This window comes from Aquarana catesbeiana, linkage group LG08 (genome assembly GCF_042186555.1).
Source record: "Aquarana catesbeiana isolate 2022-GZ linkage group LG08, ASM4218655v1, whole genome shotgun sequence".
NCBI lineage: Eukaryota > Metazoa > Chordata > Amphibia > Anura > Ranidae > Aquarana > Aquarana catesbeiana.
The window spans coordinates 289298507-289317800 of NC_133331.1; the positions used below are offsets into that span (position 1 = coordinate 289298507).

Consider the following 19294-nt stretch of genomic DNA (forward strand, 5'->3'; position numbering starts at 1 on the left):
TTTTTTTTTGTTTGTTTGCCTGTACATTGTATAGACCAGAGGTCTCCAAACTTTCTAAACAAAGGGCTAGTTTACTGTCCTTCAGACTTTAGAGGGGGGTCAGACTGTGGCCACTGGGTGTAGAAAAGGTCCTGACGTCAGTGGGAAAATTTTGAAAAATGGAGCCCAATTTTTGGTATTATTGAGAGGAACTTTGAACTCTTTGCTCCCCCCCATGAACTTCCTGATTTCAGCCATGTCTCTGCACCTCCTTTTTACCAGATTATTGTGCTCCCTCCAGCTGATATCTTGCCTATCTGCATACCTGCAGCTGTCCTTATCTCCACCACCACTCGTTACTGACCTTTGGCTTGTATCTCGACTATACTTCCGCTTGATCCCAACCTGCAACCACTTGTTACCAAACTTTGGCTTGTTTACTGAATACACTTCTGCTTGATCCCAACCTGCTATATCTGCTACTGGACCCCGGCTTGCTCACCTCCTGGTGGGGTGATCCTGAGGACCATGACCTGGTACTAACATGCAGCAAAACCCATCTCCACCATCAGGAGCTCTGGTGAAGACCAGTTAGTGCTTAGACCCCGTAACTCAGGTGAGCCCCATGTCGTCGACTAGGGTGACTTACTTGCGTACTTATCCAGCTGGTCGGTGGGAGCCTCACTACTGCGATAGCTATTGGTCTCTGAGCCTGACCCCTTATGCCGCGTACACACGGTCGGACTTGCCAACGGGACAAGCTCCGTCGGCATTTCCAACGGAAAAATTTACAGCATGTTCTCTATCTAAGTCCGTCGGAAATGCCAACAGAAAAAGTCCGATGGGGCATACACATGGTCGGATTATCCAACCAAAAGCTCCCATCTGACTTTTTCTGTCAGAAATTCCGACCGTGTGTATGCGGCATTACCGTGACCGTGAATAACTCACATCTCAGGAGTCCCCCAAACACTAAAGAGATTTCTCCACCCTTCAAGGAGTGGTGTACTCCTTGGCATAGACACTCAGGTCACCAACTGATTCTCACGGTATTGAAAATGATAGAGGTAAAATGTGCATAAGTCCCCGATATAAGTAAACTCATAACATAGACTAGGCAGTAATATATATATATATATATATATATATATATATATATATATATATTCTATCCCCCTTGGGGGGAGTGGAGGTGACCCCATCCATAAGGATATACAGTACATACACACACAGCACAAGGCCATATTCACACTACGAGACGTTTCTCGGGGCTGCAGTTCCTCTGACATCCACAAGATGGTGATCTCATGTCTACCCAGACAGGAAGTCTCTATGGAAGACAGGAAGTGATGTCAGGTACAAACCGGAAGGTCCGGCTGAGAGGTGAGTCGGGAGAAAGGAGACATTGCTGAAACTGGCAGCAGAGGAGGTAACAAAATGTTTTTCTTTGGAAATGTATCTCTCTGTCTGAAAGTATTCTGTGCGTTTTATTGGTTGGGGGGGACGGAGTCTTAAAGTTTTATCTACAGCCAAAATACTTTTTCTTTTTTTCGATGGAGTGTGGAAGGATTAGAACCACTCTATATTGTAGTTAGGAAAGTCAATCCTCTCCATTTTTCCTGGTGGTCGTTGTCTCCGGGATTGATGGTGATGGAACAGCTGAAAAGTTATGGTTGTCACCAAAACAGGAAGAGAGGGGAAATCTTCCACAGATAGATGGGGATAAAAAAAAAAGATAACTTTTTCCATTGGATACACTTTAATTAGATTGCAGATTGAGTTTTCATGTCTTTATTTTTGAGTTTTAATTAGGAGGGAAGAGAGACACATGATATTTCTAGGGACTTTTGATGTAGATAGAACAGGTCCTATTAGAGTTCCTCAATCTTAAACTAAGTAAAAATAAACAGTTACAAAACAAAACAAACTTCACATGAAAAATTATATTTCTGATCCGTCAATTCAATCAAAGAGATACCGGCTCCCCTGGTTCAAGAAGTAGAGCAATTAACGAGCAATGCAAGTTTAAAGTGTCTCGAATTCCAGACAATAGTACAGAATCAGGCAGTGCTGAGAGTAACATCACACCCCTCAACCAAAACCCCCCCCCCCCCGCAGCATCTCCCAATCCAATACAACCAGTACAGTCCAGGTAATTCTCTGATTTCTGTCTACAGAGAAACCCACATAGATCACATGACCACATCACTGAGGATGGAGGAGGACCGGAGTCACATGACTGAGTACAGAGCCGGGCAGTGCTGAGAGTAACATCAACCCTCAAACTAACCACCCATATATCCTCATCCTAATATTCTACAACCAGTACAGTCCATATAATTCTCTGTTATCAATTATTGGTCTACAGGAAAACCCCAATAAGTATGGAGGTGGACCGGAGTCACATGACTGAGAGGATACTAAACCTCCCCCTGAAGATCATCTACCTGCTGACTGGAGAGGTAAGGAGGATTCTGGGAGATCACATGACATCACTCTTATCTCTATTAATAAAACACAGAGCTGACCGGAGAGGTGAGGAGGATTCTGGGAGGTCACATGACATCACTCTTATCTCTATTAATAAAACACAGACCTGAGAGAGGTGAGGAGGATTCTGGGAGGTCACATGACATCACTCTTATCTCTATTAATAAAACACAGACCTGTCCGGAGAGGTGAGGAGGATTCTGGGAGGTCACATGACATCACTCTTATCTCTATTAATAAAACACAGACCTGACTGGAGAGGTGAGGAGGATTCTGGGAGGTCACATGACATCACTCTTATTTCTATTAATAAAACACAGACCTGACCGGAGAGGTGAGGAGGATTCTGGGAGGTCACATGACATCACTCTTATTTCTATTAATAAAACACAGACCTGACCGGAGAGGTGAGGAGGATTCTGGGAGGTCACATGACATCACTCTTATTTCTATTAATAAAACACAGACCTGACCGGAGAGGTGAGGAGGATTCTGGGAGGTCACATGACATCACTCTTATTTCTATTAATAAAACACAGACCTGACCGGAGAGGTGAGGAGGATTCTGGGAGGTCACATGACATCACTCTTATTTCTATTAATAAAACACAGACCTGACCGGAGAGGTGAGGAGGATTCTGGGAGGTCACATGACATCACTCTTATTTCTATTAATAAAACACAGACCTGACTGGAGAGGTGAGGAGGATTCTGGGAGGTCACATGACATCACTCTTATCTCTATTAATAAAACACAGACCTGACCGGAGAGGTGAGGAGGATTCTGGGAGGTCACATGACATCACTCTTATTTCTATTAATAAAACACAGACCTGACCGGAGAGGTGAGGAGGATTCTGGGAGGTCACATGACATCACTCTTATCTCTATTAATAAAACACAGACCTGACCGGAGAGGTGAGGAGGATTCTGGGAGGTCACATGACATCACTCTTATTTCTATTAATAAAACACAGACCTGACCGGAGAGGTGAGGAGGATTCTGGGATTCTAACATGATATTCCTATTGGTTTTCAATACAGAGATTTCCTCTTGTGAAGTCAGGTGATCATATGACCATCACAGTGCCTCCATGTGACTCCCTAAAACCTGAGAGACACAACATGCAGAAGATTCTAGAAGTCACCAAGAAGATGATGGAGCTGCTGACAGGAGAGGTGAGGAGGATTCTGGGAATTCTGGGACATTATCCAGTAACAGACAAGGGATGTGTCTGGATGGTGACTGTATCATTGTGTGTGTCAGGTTCCTATAAGGTGTCAGGATGTCACTGTCTATTTCTCCATGGAGGAGTGGGAGTATTTAGAAGGACACAAGGATCTCTACAAGGACGTCATGATTGACAATCAGGAGGCTTTGAGTTTTGTGAAGATTGTGGGGAAGGAATTTCTCCGGAATGACGCGATATTGAACCTCACCCTGGAGATCCTCAGCATGCTGACTGGAGAGGTGAGTGTAATGAAGGGGTTAATTCTGGCTGGGCTGTATACTGGGATGTATTCAGATTCACTTTGTCTTCTAACATTATGCTAATCAATAATAAGGATGACCCAACTTGCCCTGGATTCTGTTAGAGCAGAGTTCTGTGAGCTTCAAAGAAAGTTTGAATGCTGACTCTGAACTCCATTGAAATTAATAGTGTACGAATCTGTCAAATTAAAAATGTCCATTTTCTGGTCTAATAGGCAATGGGGTGTCAAAAAATAGCATGGGGGGGGCACTGGCCTGCGGAACATGTACCATTGGTACCAAATCTCTGGCAAAGCACCTTGTCCACAGGCTAATGAGGACAAGGGCCTCTTCCCCACAACCCTGGCCTGGTGGTTGTGGGGGTCTAAGGGCAGGGGAGCTTATCTGGAGCTAGATACCAGCCCCACTATGTGACCCCTACTTATTCACAAGAAAAATGTAAACAGTAAAAAACAGAAAGTTTTTGATAGGTCGTTTATTAAAAAAAAAAAAAAGGCCTACAATGTAGATCCACATCAATCACAATGCCCGACTCACCGAATTTCAGCTCCCCAAACTGTCATTGGCAATGTAAAGAAAGTGGCAGGAATAGTGGTGGCATCCTTGGCCAAATATGGCCATGTGGTATGTAGACAATCATACCACCTCCTATCCCTGCCCTTTACTCATGTGATCGGGGATTCCTGGACACATAAGTGAAGGGGCCATGTGACGTCAATGGTAAGGATGTGGTGAGGATGGGGCGTGACCGGAAGGGCGGGTGTCTGCTGAGTGGCTGTATGGAGTGAGTGAGTGAGAGCAGGGACGCTGTGTGCTCCGTCCCACCCCCGTTCTCTTTGCTCTCCCCGGCCACAGGAACGGCGCTTCGGACAGCCCTGACCCCTCAATGGATGTCTGTTTCCATGAGCTCGGTGCCGTACTGTCACCTCTGCTCCTCAGCTAAGAGCTCTCTTATCTTTTTGATCTCCGGATGACCGGTGAGGGCTGAGGAATCTTCAGGGGGGGATGTTATCCCATGCACGCTGCAGCAGCTTTCACTTTCGCTTTCACTGCTGTACCCTCATGTCAGGCACGGAGTAAAAGTCGGCTGGAACTGGTATTGTATTGCTTTTTATATGCTACATGGTAAACGGAATTCTGTTGTAAAAACATAGGTGAGAACCTCTGTTTTAGAAATAATCCCAGGTAGCCCCTTGGTAGACCCTGGTAACTAGGCACCTGCACAGTAATATAATTGTATAACTATGTGTCAGCAGTTTGCTTCACCTGCTGTTTGGTGGTACTAAATGTGTGAATAGAGTGAAATAATATAAGAGGCAAAATATATTTCCTTTTTGTCCTTTTTTTTTTTTTTTTCCTTTCTTTTTTTGGATGAGTTGTTGATACGGGTGGGGGAAGATAAGCAGCGGGGGGGTCCCCTCGCTACTAAGATTATATCAATCCCCCTATATCTAGGTGGGACCATTATAAACTATAAGTCAATTAAAAAGCCCCTGGCTCCTCAGCGACTATACGCATACCTGCGTATATACCTAACTAGCCGTAGTCTGCTGGCGACTGCCTTAGCGGCATTTAACCAGCTGTGCAAGACTGCGGTGAGGGAGGGAGGTCGCATTAAGTATTGCTGTAGCTGAGACGCTCTTGGGAGAGGGGAGCTAACCCACCTCGACCCCTGAAGGTATTGTAGTTACCCCCGGTGTGAAATTCACCACCCGTGTCGGGGTGCCCTCCCCCTCTCCATACACCCGCCACACACCCTACTTTCAAAGTAACAAGGTGGTTATACTGCTCAGCGGGTAGATAAGGGTAGTGAGACCCCGTCAAATTTTTGCTGTTAAATTATTTGTATACCAACAGGAGTGAATGATGCAGAATCTACGCTCCTCTAAAGGGAAAAATCCGCAGCACGCTGTGGCAGCAGCAGCAGCAGCAAAACTGGAGCAATATGCTCATGCCACCGCTCTGACCCCCCCAAAAAAGGGGATGCAGCAAAAGAGCCAACAAGGGGGGACATCGGACAGGAAAAGCCAGGGCCAGCCACATTCACAGTCCCTAGGGGGCGTGTTGGCAACCCAGTCTTCCAAAATAACATGTAATAAAGGGCCAGAGCTAAGTGATCTTAACACGAATGTGAGTCCGGAGTCAATGAACGATCCGAATTTGCCCCTGAATAGAGAACCAACCTTAATGGATGTATTTATGGCTGTAGGGGTGTGTAATAGCTCGCTCAAAGATCTCTGTGAACAGATGAAAGGTCTCAAAGCGGATCTTTTAACGGTTAGACAAGAGCTACAGAAGACGGCAGAGAGAACAACCGCCCTGGAAGAAAGGGTTAGCGGGCTAGAAGACAATGTGCACCCAATAATTAAAGAATTAAAATGGCTGAGGGAACAGTTATCTAAACAGGCCTCTAAAATGGATGAGATGGAGAACAGGAGTAGAAGAGATAATGTGAGGTTGATAGGTCTACCTGAAAGGAGTGAGGGCGCCAATCCAATAGCATTTCTAGAAAAATGGCTAGGGGAGCTAATCGGGAAAGATCTGTTCTCGGCTTCGTTCTCCATCATAAGAGCTCACAGGATCCCTCTCAGGGCACCACAAGAGGGGGGCCACCCGAGACCCCTCCTCCTGAGATTTCTTAATTACCAGGATAAAGTGACCCTGCTGCGGAAGATTAGGGAAGTAGGGGAGGTCTTCTTTAATGGGGCAAAAATATCATTCTACTCCGACTTTTCTCCGGACTTGCAGAAGCGTAGAGCAGAGTTCACCCAGGTAAAACGCAGCCTACAAAAATTTAAGCTGCCCTATGCTCTTCTTTACCCAGCGAGGTTGCGGATTGTGGCCCTGGGGGAAACTCTGTTTTTTAATGCCCCTGCTGAAGCTGAGAAGTGGCTGAAAGACAACAGAGGAAAAATTATGAACCTCACGTAGAGAGCGGGGGAATACATAACAGACCGGGCTGATGATAGGATGATATGGTAGGGTACTGGGAGATATAAAGGCTGCAGTTTTATATTTGTTACTTTGATTTGTCCTATTTTTTTTTTTTTTTTTTCTCATTTCCCGGTTACCCGTTAACGGTTTCTTGTTATGAAGGACGGGACAGGATGGGTGCACACAGCTGACTTGGGGTAGGGCGGTGTGGGGTTGTGAGTGGAAGAATTGGTGTAAAAGGGCGGTGTTAGTGCAAGAGGTAGCGGTCATGGTAAACCCCCAAGGGTTACACCTAGAGAGGTGGGTAGGGAAGGGGGGGGGGGATGGGGTGAGAGGGTAGGGGAGATTAGGTGGGGTGGGAAGGGAAGGAGGGAGAATTTGGGAGGGAAGGGAAATAGGGTGGGAAAATCACTTGTTATAAACACTTACACCATCAGAAATCACATTGGAGGCCTTTTGGCCTCCATTTATAGATTATTGTTACAAACACATGCACCATTAGAAATCACACTGGAGGCCTTCGGACCTCCACTTACAGATTATTGTTACACATGCAGGCACTTTTTGCAGTATATTTTAATAAAGCAGGGTAGATTTGATTAAACTAAGTGTGTATTTTAGAATTTACAATATGCATACGTTTGGAATTGATACGGTAGTTGCTGGGAGAGATCTTTCTCTCTCTATATATTCTTCCATTTCCTTTTTATTCTTTTATCTCTCTTCGTGTAAAGAGGTGCATAAACTCCACTTTATAAAAATAATAAGGACATATGGGGTAATTCTTGTCATGACACGACAGGCTTTTGGAACCTAGATGGTAGTCGGGCCCTTGAAAATAGGATCCTGGAATATTAGGGGCCTGGGTTCTTCTCTTAAAAGGTTGGCAGTGTTCTCTGTGCTGGAAAGCTCTGGGGTAGATCTGGTCTGTCTGCAGGAAACTCACTTAACTAGAGATACCAGCCAGCAGTTACAGATGAAAAAATTTCAATACCAATTTCATGCATATCACTCCTCTTTTAGTAGGGGGGTGAGTATCTTTGTGAAAGCTGGGGTAAAATTCTCCTGCAGACAGACCAGTATAGACGATCTAGGTAGATATATTTTTTTACTCTGTTCCATTGACGGAGTCATGTTAGTGGTGGCAAACATATACATCCCTCCCCCTTTTAATTTGGACGTATTGCTTAAATTGCACAAATTTCTGTTGGATAAAAAGGAATGCCCGATAGTAGTTGTCGGGGACTTTAACGAGGTCCTAGATAGAAAACTGGATAGATTCCCGATACGACAACTTTCAGAGGAATCAGGGAAGACCCGTTTGAGTCTATTCCTGGAAGAAGTTGGGTTAGTAGATTTGTGGAGGGTGCGAAACCCAGGTGCGTTGCAATACACCTGTTGTTCTATGTCACACTCAACGCTCTCAAGGATTGATTTAATCCTGGGGAATGACAGGGCACTTCAGCTGCTTGAAAAAATTGCATATTGGCCAAGAGGCATCTCAGACCATTCCCTTATGGTGGCTACACTAAATGTAGGAGAGTACAAGCCCAGGAAGAGTTGGAGCGTGAGCCCACACTGGTTCGAAGTAATTAAAAAATCGGATGGAATTCTCTCCACCCTAAGGGAATTTGTGGAGTTCAATCAGGGATCGGTGGATCCCCCTGTGCTATGGGACACCCTTAAGGCATTTCTTAGAGGGGTTCTAATACAGCAGATGGCTAAATTTAATAAAGAGGCTAGGAGCGAAGAAGAGGGCACTCTGAGGGAGGCTATCGAGGCCGAAAATAACTTTATCAGAAACCCAACGCCGGAGCTGGAAAGCACCTGGCAGGAGAAACAACAAAAGTATAAATTAGTGGTCATGCAGAAAGCAGAGACTAGGCGCCTACTTCAGAGACAGGAATTCATGGTGGAGGGGGAAAGAGTAGGAAGAACATTGGCTATGCTTGTAAAATCAAATGCGGCTCCATCCACGGTCCTCGCTATTAGATCACAGAGTGGAGATATAACCTCAAGCACCCCAGAAATTGTACAAGCCTTCAGGGGGTATTATAAAAAACTCTACTCTTCGCAGAAAAGGGGCAAGGAGGCGTTGATGGAGGACTTTTTGGAAGGACTAACCATCCCTACTATTTCGCAGGAAGAAAGCGCCATATTAGACGCCCCAATAACGATAACAGAACTGCAACAAGCAGTAGCGGGCATGGCATGTCTTAAGTCACCCGGACCCGATGGCCTTCCAAGCGAGACATATAAGCAGTATGGTGAAGTGTTGATCCCTGAACTACTAAAAACCCTGGAGGGGTCACTTGAGGGGGGCCAGCTGCCTGCCTCAATGCTAGAAGCAACAATTACGGTACTACAGAAGGAAGGGAAAGACCCATTGGATGTAGCTGCCTATAGACCAATCTCTCTACTTTGTACTGATGTAAAAATTTTTGCCAAGGTACTAGCAGTAAGACTGAACGGAGTTATTCACAAATTGATACACGAAGACCAGGCGGGCTTTATAGCCAACAGATCTACGAGCCTGAACATTAGAAGAGCGTTTCTGAATCTACAATTACCATCGGAAAACGCAGGCTCGAGAGCGTTAATGACCCTCGATGTATCTAAGGCTTTTGATAGCGTGGAGTGGGGCTATATATGGCGCGTGTTGGAAAAATTCGGATTTGGCACGTCTTTTATAAGGTGGATTAGAATGTTATACACCCGCCCTAAGGCAAGACTAAAAATCAACAACGAACTCTCAGAATGGTTTGAGCTGGAAAGGGGGACTAGGCAGGGGTGTCCACTATCTCCTTTGCTGTTCGCATTGGCAATGGAACCTCTGGCCATCTCTATAAGGGAAAGTAGAGCGATAACTGGATTCCTGCGAAAATCGGGCGAGGAAAAAATCGCGCTATATGCGGATGACATTCTGTTATTCCTGGGGGACTTGAGACACTCGTTACCGAGTGCGATGAGGATAGTGAAGGATTTCGGCAACTTTTCTGGCTTAGAGATAAACTGGGAGAAGTCCGAGTTTATGCCGATAGATCCCATCAGCGAGTCAATAGCGGGCGATATACCCCAGATGGTAATGGTGGATGCCTTGAAATACCTGGGAATAGTCCTGACGAAGGACCCAACCCGGTATATCAGCACAAACCTCGCTCCCCTCTTAACAAAACTGAAACAAAAAATAGTAATCTGGAGGCGCTTGCCTTTGTCCGCCGCAGGAAGATGTAGCTTAATAAAAATGGTTTGGATGCCACAACTGCTATACATCCTGCACAACTCGCCAGTCTGGATAGGCAAGAAGTGGTTTAAAAGAATTGATAGTCTCTTTAGGGAGCTGATTTGGAAGGGGAAGCAAGCCAGAATTCGACTTCGAGTGCTTCAGCTGCCCACACGGGAGGGGGGCTTTGCCCTCCCACACCCCGAGCGCTACTTCTTAGCAACGCAGCTGCAGCAGCTGCTAGGATGTGGGATACCGAAAGGCGGCACCCCCAATGGCAAACTGCTATTGCTGAGTACTCCACATAATAACCTAGTTGAAACACTAGAGGCGGATATGTTCCACGATAACTATCCAACTATCAAGCTGCTAACTAAACTCTGGAAAACTGTCAAGAAAACGATGGGATATGAAGATCCAACAGTTTATTCCCCTATTTGGAACAACCGTAATCTACAGGAAGTTCTTAAAATAGGTACCTCTGGGGAATGGGCGAATCTCGGCATCAGAAGGTTAAGCCAGCTTTATAATGATACTAAACTAAAGAGCTTCCCGGAATTAGTAAGGGAATTCAAGCTACCTCAGAGCTCCTTCTTCTTATATCTCCAGCTAGAACACGCCCTTAAAGCACAATTTAAAGACCAGACTCTATGCTGGGAAGAAATGCCTCTATTTCAGTGCATAATGCAGGTAAACCCTACTAGAGGTCTAATCTCTAGAATTTATGACCAATTAAGTAAACCAGACAACAGCGGGGGGATACTCCAGGGACTAAAAGCCAAATGGGAAGAGGATATAGGGGGAATGACCCAGGAACAATGGGCGAAAACCTTGGAACTGAGTGTACAGGTCTCGGTGTCCCCTTCACAGCGGCTCTCTCATCTATTTTTGTTGAATAGATCCTACTATACACCTAAAAGACTTTTTAAATTTGGGGGAAGGCCTAATGACAACTGCCCCAGATGTCAGAGGTCGGGAGACCTCATCCACATGTTGTGGAGGTGCCCCAAGTTATTTAGATACTGGGAAGAAGTGACCAGAAACCTGGGAAGTATCTTCGGCACTATAGTAGTAAAAGAGGCCATAACCTGTATCCTGGGGTATAGAAGAGCTCAGGGGGAGAGACTGGGCACTACATTGGCCATTACGCGGGCCTTGTTCCAAGCTAGGAAGATGATAACATTAAGATGGCAATCAAGAGACCCCCCCGCGGTGAGAGAATGGATCTCCACTGTCAATGATACCCTGAGTAGGGAGAGGGTGGAGTATATAAAGAGAGGCAACCTTCAGGAATTTGAAGACATGTGGAAGCCATGGCTGGAGAAAGTAGGTGCTCCCTAGTAGGCAAGGTGTAGGATTAGCCCAGGAGTGGGGCTTTAGGTGACTACATAGATAACCGAGATCCTTGAGACCAAGGAGCGGTATAGCAAAGTGATTTGGATATGCATATCTCTTTGTTTTGTTTTTTTTTGTTGTTTTTTCTCTTTCTTTTTTTTTTGTGTATGTGACCCATTTCTCGTTTTGTGATGGTTTTGATGGTATGTAGGATAAATTCTGAGGGGGGGGGGAAGGGGGGGGGGTTGATCTGGGAATAAGTAAATCTCTTGGGAAATTTCGGGCAGCTCAGTAAAGAACGGGCATGGGGAGCCCATAAGCCTTCTATCTTATATCCCTTTCATGTTTTCTCTTTATCTTTTCTATATTTCTATTTCCTTATACGTGTCCCTTCCAAGTTGCCACATTAAAGTATCCGGAGAGACGTTATAAAGGGAATTAGAGTTAATGCATTATCCACGATGATGTAAACCGGAGAAGGCGACCAGTCAATGAACATCAAGCTGATTTAGCCCTCTGATTATTGGTTTCTGAAGTGGAAAAAAAAAAGAAAAAAAAAAAAAAAGGATGTGGTGAGGGCATGCATCTGCTACTTCATTGCAACCATTGACACCCAAAAGCAGTCACATTTGTCCAAGCCAAACACCCTAAACTTACTCGGCTCATCCCTGATCCCTAATGACTCTATTCTATGACTTCTAGAAGGAGCTATAAATCTGACTACATTGTAATCATATTATTGGATGGAGATGTCTGTCCTTTGCTGAATCGGACACATTGTGGCCAATGTAGAAAGATGATCCCCACTCCGGTTGTTGCTCTTAAGAAATCTTCATTTCATTTAGGAACCACAGTGTACAAATGCAGATAAAGTCAGTTGACGCATTTCAGCCTATCAGGACTTAATCATTATAACTAAGGCCTGATAGGCTGAAATATGTCAACTGATATCAGGCCTTGGTCATAAGGGGTTATGACTAAGGCCTGATAGGCTGAAATGCATCAACTGATATCAGGCCTTGGTTATAAGTGGTTACGACTAAGGCCTGATAGGCCATGGTCATAAGGAGTTATGACTAAGGCCTGATAGGCTGAAATCCGTCAACTGATATCAGGCCTTCATCATAAGTGGTTATGACTAAGGCCTGATAGGCTGAAACGTGTCAACTGATTTTATCTGCGTCTGTGGTTCCTAAATAGAATGAAGATTTCTTGAGAGCAACAATCAGAGTGGGGATTATCTTTCTACATTATCTATTCAGCTAAATGACTGTGGACCGAGCACCCGGGGGCTCTATGACCAGCATGTTATATGGGTAGTAGCACTGATTTTTCTGATTGCACATTGTGGCCAATCCCTGGAGAATAAATACAGAGCTGACCATAGAGGTAAAGGATGATGGGAGAGTGATATTAATCTTTATACAACACAGAACTGTACAGAAGTTATGAAGAAATCTACTGAAAATGTCACAAGACTCTCGAAAATCCAGAATCTCATCACCATCCCTCCACCTCCATCCCTGATCCCTACAAGACACAACACACAGAAGATTCTAGAAGTCACCAAGAAGATGATGGAGCTGCTGACAGGAGAGGTGAGGAGGATTCTGGGAATTCTGGGACATTATCCAGTAACAGACAAGGGATGTGTCTGGATGGTGACTGTATCATTGTGTGTGTCAGGTTCCTATAAGGTGTCAGGATGTCACTGTCTATTTCTCCATGGAGGAGTGGGAGTATTTAGAAGGACACAAGGATCTCTACAAGGACATCATGATGGAGAATCAGCCGCCCCTCACATCACCGGGTAAGAGGAGACTTTATTGTAAAGGAGAGAGCAGTACGGAGGGTCCACCTAGATCCCCCATCATCTGATAAACACATAGAAACAATGTATTCAGTCAGTGTGTGTGTTTCCTACAGATGGATCCAGTAATGGGAACCCACCAGAGAGATGTCCCCGTCCTCTGTATTCCCGGGATTCCACACAGGAAGGTCACACCATCCCTCACCATCATCAGGTAGATGAGGAACGATCTGTGATAGTATCATTGGAATCTGTACATTATCTACATTGTTACAACTGATGTCTTTTTTTATAATATATTCAGAGTGGAAACCTGAGAGGTTCTAGAGATGATGTTAAGAAAGAGATAAAAAATGAGGCGGCTGAGGATGGTCTGGTGGAGGAAGTACACAAAGATCTGTACCAGGACATCATGGTGGAGTGGTCCAGTAACAGACACCCACCAGAGAGATGTCCCCGTCCTCTGTATTCCCGGGATTCCACACAGGAAGGTCACACCATCCCTCACCATCATCAGGTAGGTGGAGTTGAGGGTCGGGAACATAAAGTGATTGAACACTCTGACATGTGGAGATGATGTGTGGACTCTACAAGATGATATTTTCTATGTGATCTCACATCATAAATACTTCTATGTTACAGATGTTATTTTCTGCCATTCTGTTGGTTTAGGGTGAAGATCTGATGAACATAAAAATTGAGGGTGAAGTAGAAGAGACGTATGTGAGGGATGATCAGCAATATACGGAGGAGGCTGGAATAACGAGGAAATTTATAGAGGAGGACACTCCTACAGAGATCAGCACAGGTGACCCATAATATATTCTCCTCTTATCTCTGCTCTGTTACTGCACACTGATTGGTCCAGAAAGTATAGCGGGAGCTGAGTGATATCAGCCAAGAATAGGTTGATAATGGTACTACATGTCACCAGAAGCCTAGGCCTTTGGTCACTTGTTCTATGGTAAAGGGTCTGCAAGTCTGAACTTTGTCCCTCTTGTCTGTCAGAGGTCACATGACCCAGTGCCTAGGCTTGTGGTTGTATAAAGAGCATGGACCTCCCAGTCCCCATTGGTTCCTGCTCTTCTGACAAGGCTGTGTAAATGTAGAAGTGATCTGGGAGGAGGACCAAAGGCCCTTTGACTGAAGAGGGGGGAGAGTCCCAGCTGGTTGGGACATCCACAGAGAACATCTGCTCACTCATATCTACCTGATCCAGATGGAATCTTGATGGAAGTGAACTAACCCTCTCATATCTATTGATGATGTTTTTATATTTTTCCAGGACACGCCATGGAGAAACCCTCAAAGGATCGTCTCACTTTATCTCCAGGTTGTAAAATGGAAGATGAGGACATCACAGGAGATTGTGGAGGAGAAAAGACAATGATCTCTATTATGGACTATGGTGGACTTCACAGTGTAGCTAGACCATGGAATCCCTCCAACTCAGAGCAACCTCGTACTGTGAGGGATGGTGCCAGAAATCAGGGAGAGAAGATATTTTCCTGTCCGGAATGTGGGGAAAGTTTTAGCTCTGAATTAAGTCTTTCTGTACATCGGAGATCTCACACGGGTGAGGAGCTTCATTCCTGCTCAGAGTGCGGGGAATCTTTCCTATACAAATATCATCTTACTGTACATCAGAGACTGCACATGGGTAAGAAGCTTCATTCCTGTCCTGAGTGCGGGAAATATTTTCCTTATAAATCATCACTGGTCACCCATCAGAAATCTCACGCCGGTGGGAAGCCCTATTGTTGTCCTGAATGCGGGGAAACTTTCCTGCATAAATATCATCTTACTGTACATCAGAGGTCACATACGGGACAGAAAATTCATTCCTGCCCAGAGTGCGGGAAAGGTTTTCTTCATCAATCAGAACTGGTTACGCATCAGAGGTCCCATACAGGGGAGAAGTCCTATCCGTGTCCCGAGTGCGGGAAATGTTTTTCTCAGAAGTCCAACCTTTCTGCCCACCAGAGATTGCACACGGGGGAGAAGCTTTACTCTTGTCCTGAGTGTGACCGAAGCTTTATTCATAAATCAGCACTAGCGACTCATCAGAGGTCCCACACGGGGGAGAAACCGTATTCCTGTCCTGAGTGCGGGAAATGTTTTGCACAAAAGTGCCATCTTTCTGAACATAAGATACGGCATGCAGACGAGAAGCTGTATTCCTGCTCTGAGTGTGGGAAATGTTTTATATGTAAGACAGACCTTGCGAAACATCAGAGGTCTCACACGGGTGAGAAGCCGTATTCCTGTTCTGAGTGCGGGAAGTGCTTCTCGCATAAATTCCGCCTCTCTGTTCATCTGAAATCCCACACGGGTGATAAACCATATTCCTGCTCTGAGTGCGGGAAATGTTTTGCATCTAAACCTAATCTCGTTACCCACCTGAGGTCTCACACGGGGGAGAAGCCATATAGCTGTCTGGAGTGCGGGAAATGCTTCTCATGGAAAGTAGCGCTTGTCATACATCAAAGAATTCACACGGGGGACCGTCCGTTTTCCTGCTCTGAGTGCGGGAAAAGTTTTGTGATAAAATCAGATCTTGCTAAACATCAGAGGTCTCACACAGGGGAGAAGATGTATTCCTGCACCGAGTGCGGGAAATGTTATCAGCTGAGGTCCTACTTGGTCATCCATCAGAGGTCACATACGGGGGAGAAGCCGTATTCCTGCACTGAGTGCGGGAAACGCTTTGTATGTAAATCCAATCTCGCTATGCATCAGAGGTCTCACACGGGGGAGAAGCCGTACACCTGTCCTGAGTGCGGGAAATGTTATCAACGGAAATCACTTCTTGTCAGACACGAAATGTCCCACACGGGGGAGAAGCCGTATTCCTGCCCTGAGTGCGGGAAATATTTTGCGAGGAAATCCCTGGTTTCCAGACATCAGAGGACCCACACAATGCTCAAGACATAGTGGTATCATCTAGGAAGTGTCTTCTGTGGAAGAAATATTTTGCCATGTATCATGGATGTCAGACAGGGAACACACGTGGCTGTGTGTTCCCTGCCTGGCTTGTAGTTTGAGAAGTAACGGTTTCGCCAGCCGGTGAACCAGCTGTGGTCGGAGGTAGAGGGGAAACTGTCATCACTAAGGGACCATCCACCTTGTTACCGGAGATTACCGTGAGTAAGCTGAGGCCAGAACCAGAGCAGACTTCTCGCCAGCCGGGGGCGGTGAAGAAGTGGGAAAACTTCAGCAAGTGCCAAGTCAGGGACCCAGCGGGACAGCAGAGGTGACACTTGTGGAGCATCAGTGAGTGCCAAGCCAGGGACTTAGCGTGTCAGCGGGGGTGAAGCTTGAAGAGTATCTGTAAATGCAAAAGCAGGGACCCAGCCAGGAAGCGGGGGTGACGCTTGTGGAGTGCCAAGTCAGGGGCCCAGCGGGACAGCAGAAGTGACGTTTGTAGAGCATCAGTGAGTGCCAAGCCAGGGACTTAGCGTGTCAGCGGGGGGTGAAGTTTGAAGAGTATCTGTGAGTGCAAAGGCAGGGACCCAGCCAGGAAGTGGGGGTGACGCTTATGGAGTGCCAAGTCAGGGGCCCAGCGGGACAGCAGAAGTGACGTTTGTGGAGCATCAGTGAGTGCCAAGCCAGGAACCTTGCGGGTCAGTGGGGGTGAAGTTTGAAGAGTATCTGTGAGTGAAAAAACAGGGACCCAGCCGGGAAGCGGGGGTGACGCTTGAGGAAGATACTGAGTACAAACAGTGGAAGAACTATGGGATCCAGTGGCTATTGGATCAGAAGTTTAGTGAGAGAGAGTGGGAGCTCGTTGAGTGAAGACCCGCCGTGGGTGAGTGTGGAGTAAGGAGAACGGTTCGTGTTGCAAATAGTTGAATACCCTTACCGTTAGTAACAGCTACAAGATTGTTGCCATAGGAGACAGCGTCAGATTGTGACGAAACGCGCGTAGGGAGGTTGGACGGGTGTTCGCTAGCTGGCCGGCTGTGTTTTATGATCGTTTTTAATCTTCATTTCTGTAAGTGCAATTTTTTTAAACCTATTAAATCCTTCTGGTACGTTTTACACTATGGAGAATTTCTTTACATTTCTGGGTAACGCCTGACCTCTTCCCTTGGTGGTTGATGCTCGAGTCTCCCTGGCTGTCTGGTTCCTTCCCAACCATTATCTGTGGATTATAAACATCTCTTTGGACAAAGGCCCTGGGCTGGGTATTTAGCCGCAGGCTCTTAAGAGCTTGCTCTCTGGTAAGCACGCATTTTATGTGGTGGAGGTGCACTGTCTTCGAGAGGTGTCATATCACAAGAATCTACATTTATGTGCAATTTATGGACTCTTCATTTATTGTTATCACTCATATTGTTTGTGTTTTAGTTCACACACATTCACTGCTTTGGACTATTCAATTTCACTTTACATTTTTTATAGTGCTGCTCCATTGTATTGTGTATAAAGAGGTGTTATGCGGCTGGAGGCCTTCACCTGTATAGCTGTCAGCCTATAGAAGTCTCGGAGTCTGACAATTAACGTTGCATCTACCTAAGGGTGTCCTGGCCCTAACCCTCTCCCCCCAGTTCTGTTCAAGAGACAAATCTCTTTGCATTCAAAAAGTGTCTGGCGCCCACCTGTTCATCTTGCATTACACCCACCATGCCTGGTAACCCACTCTACACAGAAGGATGTCAGCTCTCCCTGACTCTGGAGGTCACTATTGGCCCTAAAGAGACCCGGGGACTTTGCTACATTTACACGACTGGGGATTCCCGCCCAGTAAAGAAAAGGGGCTGATGATGTCACTGGTTGCTAAGCACATGGTGGGTGTTGGCACCCTCTGCTACCTTAACAACAATTGACAGCTGAAGAAGGAAGTTGTCATCTATAGAAGCGAGAGCAAAAACAGGCAGGATTAATATAGAAATGAGACGTCACTTCCTATGTCACCTTATATTGCTTATCATACTACAATGAGGGTATCACCATGTCCCTCAGATCTTCGGTAAAAAGAGAGCCCATCCCTATTATTGGATGCTGTGTAAATCCCTGTCATAAATTCCTGGTATAATTAGACTCATTACATAGACTAGGCACGATGAGACTGGGATGCTCTTAGTGACAGATATGAAAAAAGGGGCCATTATGTTATTTTTTTATTTCTATTACAGGTTCTTATATAGTGTTGTCGAGTTACTTAGTGCTTTACACATATATTGTACGTGCACATCAGTCCCTGCTCTCAAAAAGCTTACAATCTAAGGTCCCTAACTCACATTTATATATTTATATATATATATACTGTATATACATACACACTCAGGGCCATCTAATGCAGGGCATAAGGGGCAGCTGCCCCAGACCCAGTCATTGTTGTGGGGCCCAAAGCTGCTGACCCTGGAGCCCCTTGTCTTGGAGGGTTCCGCTCTGCTGGCAGTGGGAGCAGAAGGAAGGTGAAAATCAAGGGCGGCTAGGATTAAAAGCCCAGGAGGGAGAAGATCTCCACCGCATCCTGACCCCCCCTGAAAGGTGAGCAGCAACGGGCGCAGAATCCCTGGCGCCTCCCAAAGCCTGGACTCCTCCAACCTCCCGCCCCGCGGCGCCGACAACAACAGCAGTAGCCGCCTTGAGGACAGGCTGACCAGGAGCCCAGAGGACAAGGAAGAGCGGGAGTGCAAACAGCCAGGGACTCCAGAGCAGAGGAAGGAGCAGATCACCCAGAATAAGAAAGGACCCTGCCCCCTGCTGGTATGCCAGGTACCGCACACACACCTACCTGCAGACAGGGACGGGGAGGCACAGGAGAGACTGCAGACAGGGCTAGGAATCTCTAATCCTACCCCTCTCACGCCCCTCCCTCACTCTTCTCTCTCTCACCCCCCTCTCTATCTCACACCACCTCTCTCTCCCATCCCTTTCTCCCCCTTCTCTCTCTCACCATCCCCTCTTTCTCACCTCCTCTCTCTCTTATCTCATTTTCTCTCTCACCTCCCTCTCTCTCACTTTCTCTCTCACCCCCCCACCATCTCTCCTTTTCCCTCACCCCCCCTTTCTCTCTCTCTCT

The 19294-nt window shown here is 46.1% G+C and overlaps 1 protein-coding gene across 1 annotated transcript; it reads left to right on the top strand.

Moving 5' to 3' along the window:
* The first annotated feature begins 1337 nt into the window (after positions 1 to 1337).
* Positions 1338 to 17297, top strand: LOC141104678 (uncharacterized). The gene is made up of 10 exons (XM_073594341.1): positions 1338 to 1408; positions 2157 to 2441; positions 3514 to 3648; positions 3737 to 3940; positions 12887 to 13051; positions 13140 to 13263; positions 13380 to 13477; positions 13568 to 13780; positions 13936 to 14071; positions 14549 to 17297. The coding sequence occupies exons 2-10, from the start codon at positions 2364 to 2366 to the stop codon at positions 16195 to 16197; spliced, it is 2802 nt and encodes a 933-aa protein (XP_073450442.1). The 5' UTR covers positions 1338 to 1408; positions 2157 to 2363; the 3' UTR covers positions 16198 to 17297.
* Positions 17298 to 19294: the final 1997 nt, after the last annotated feature.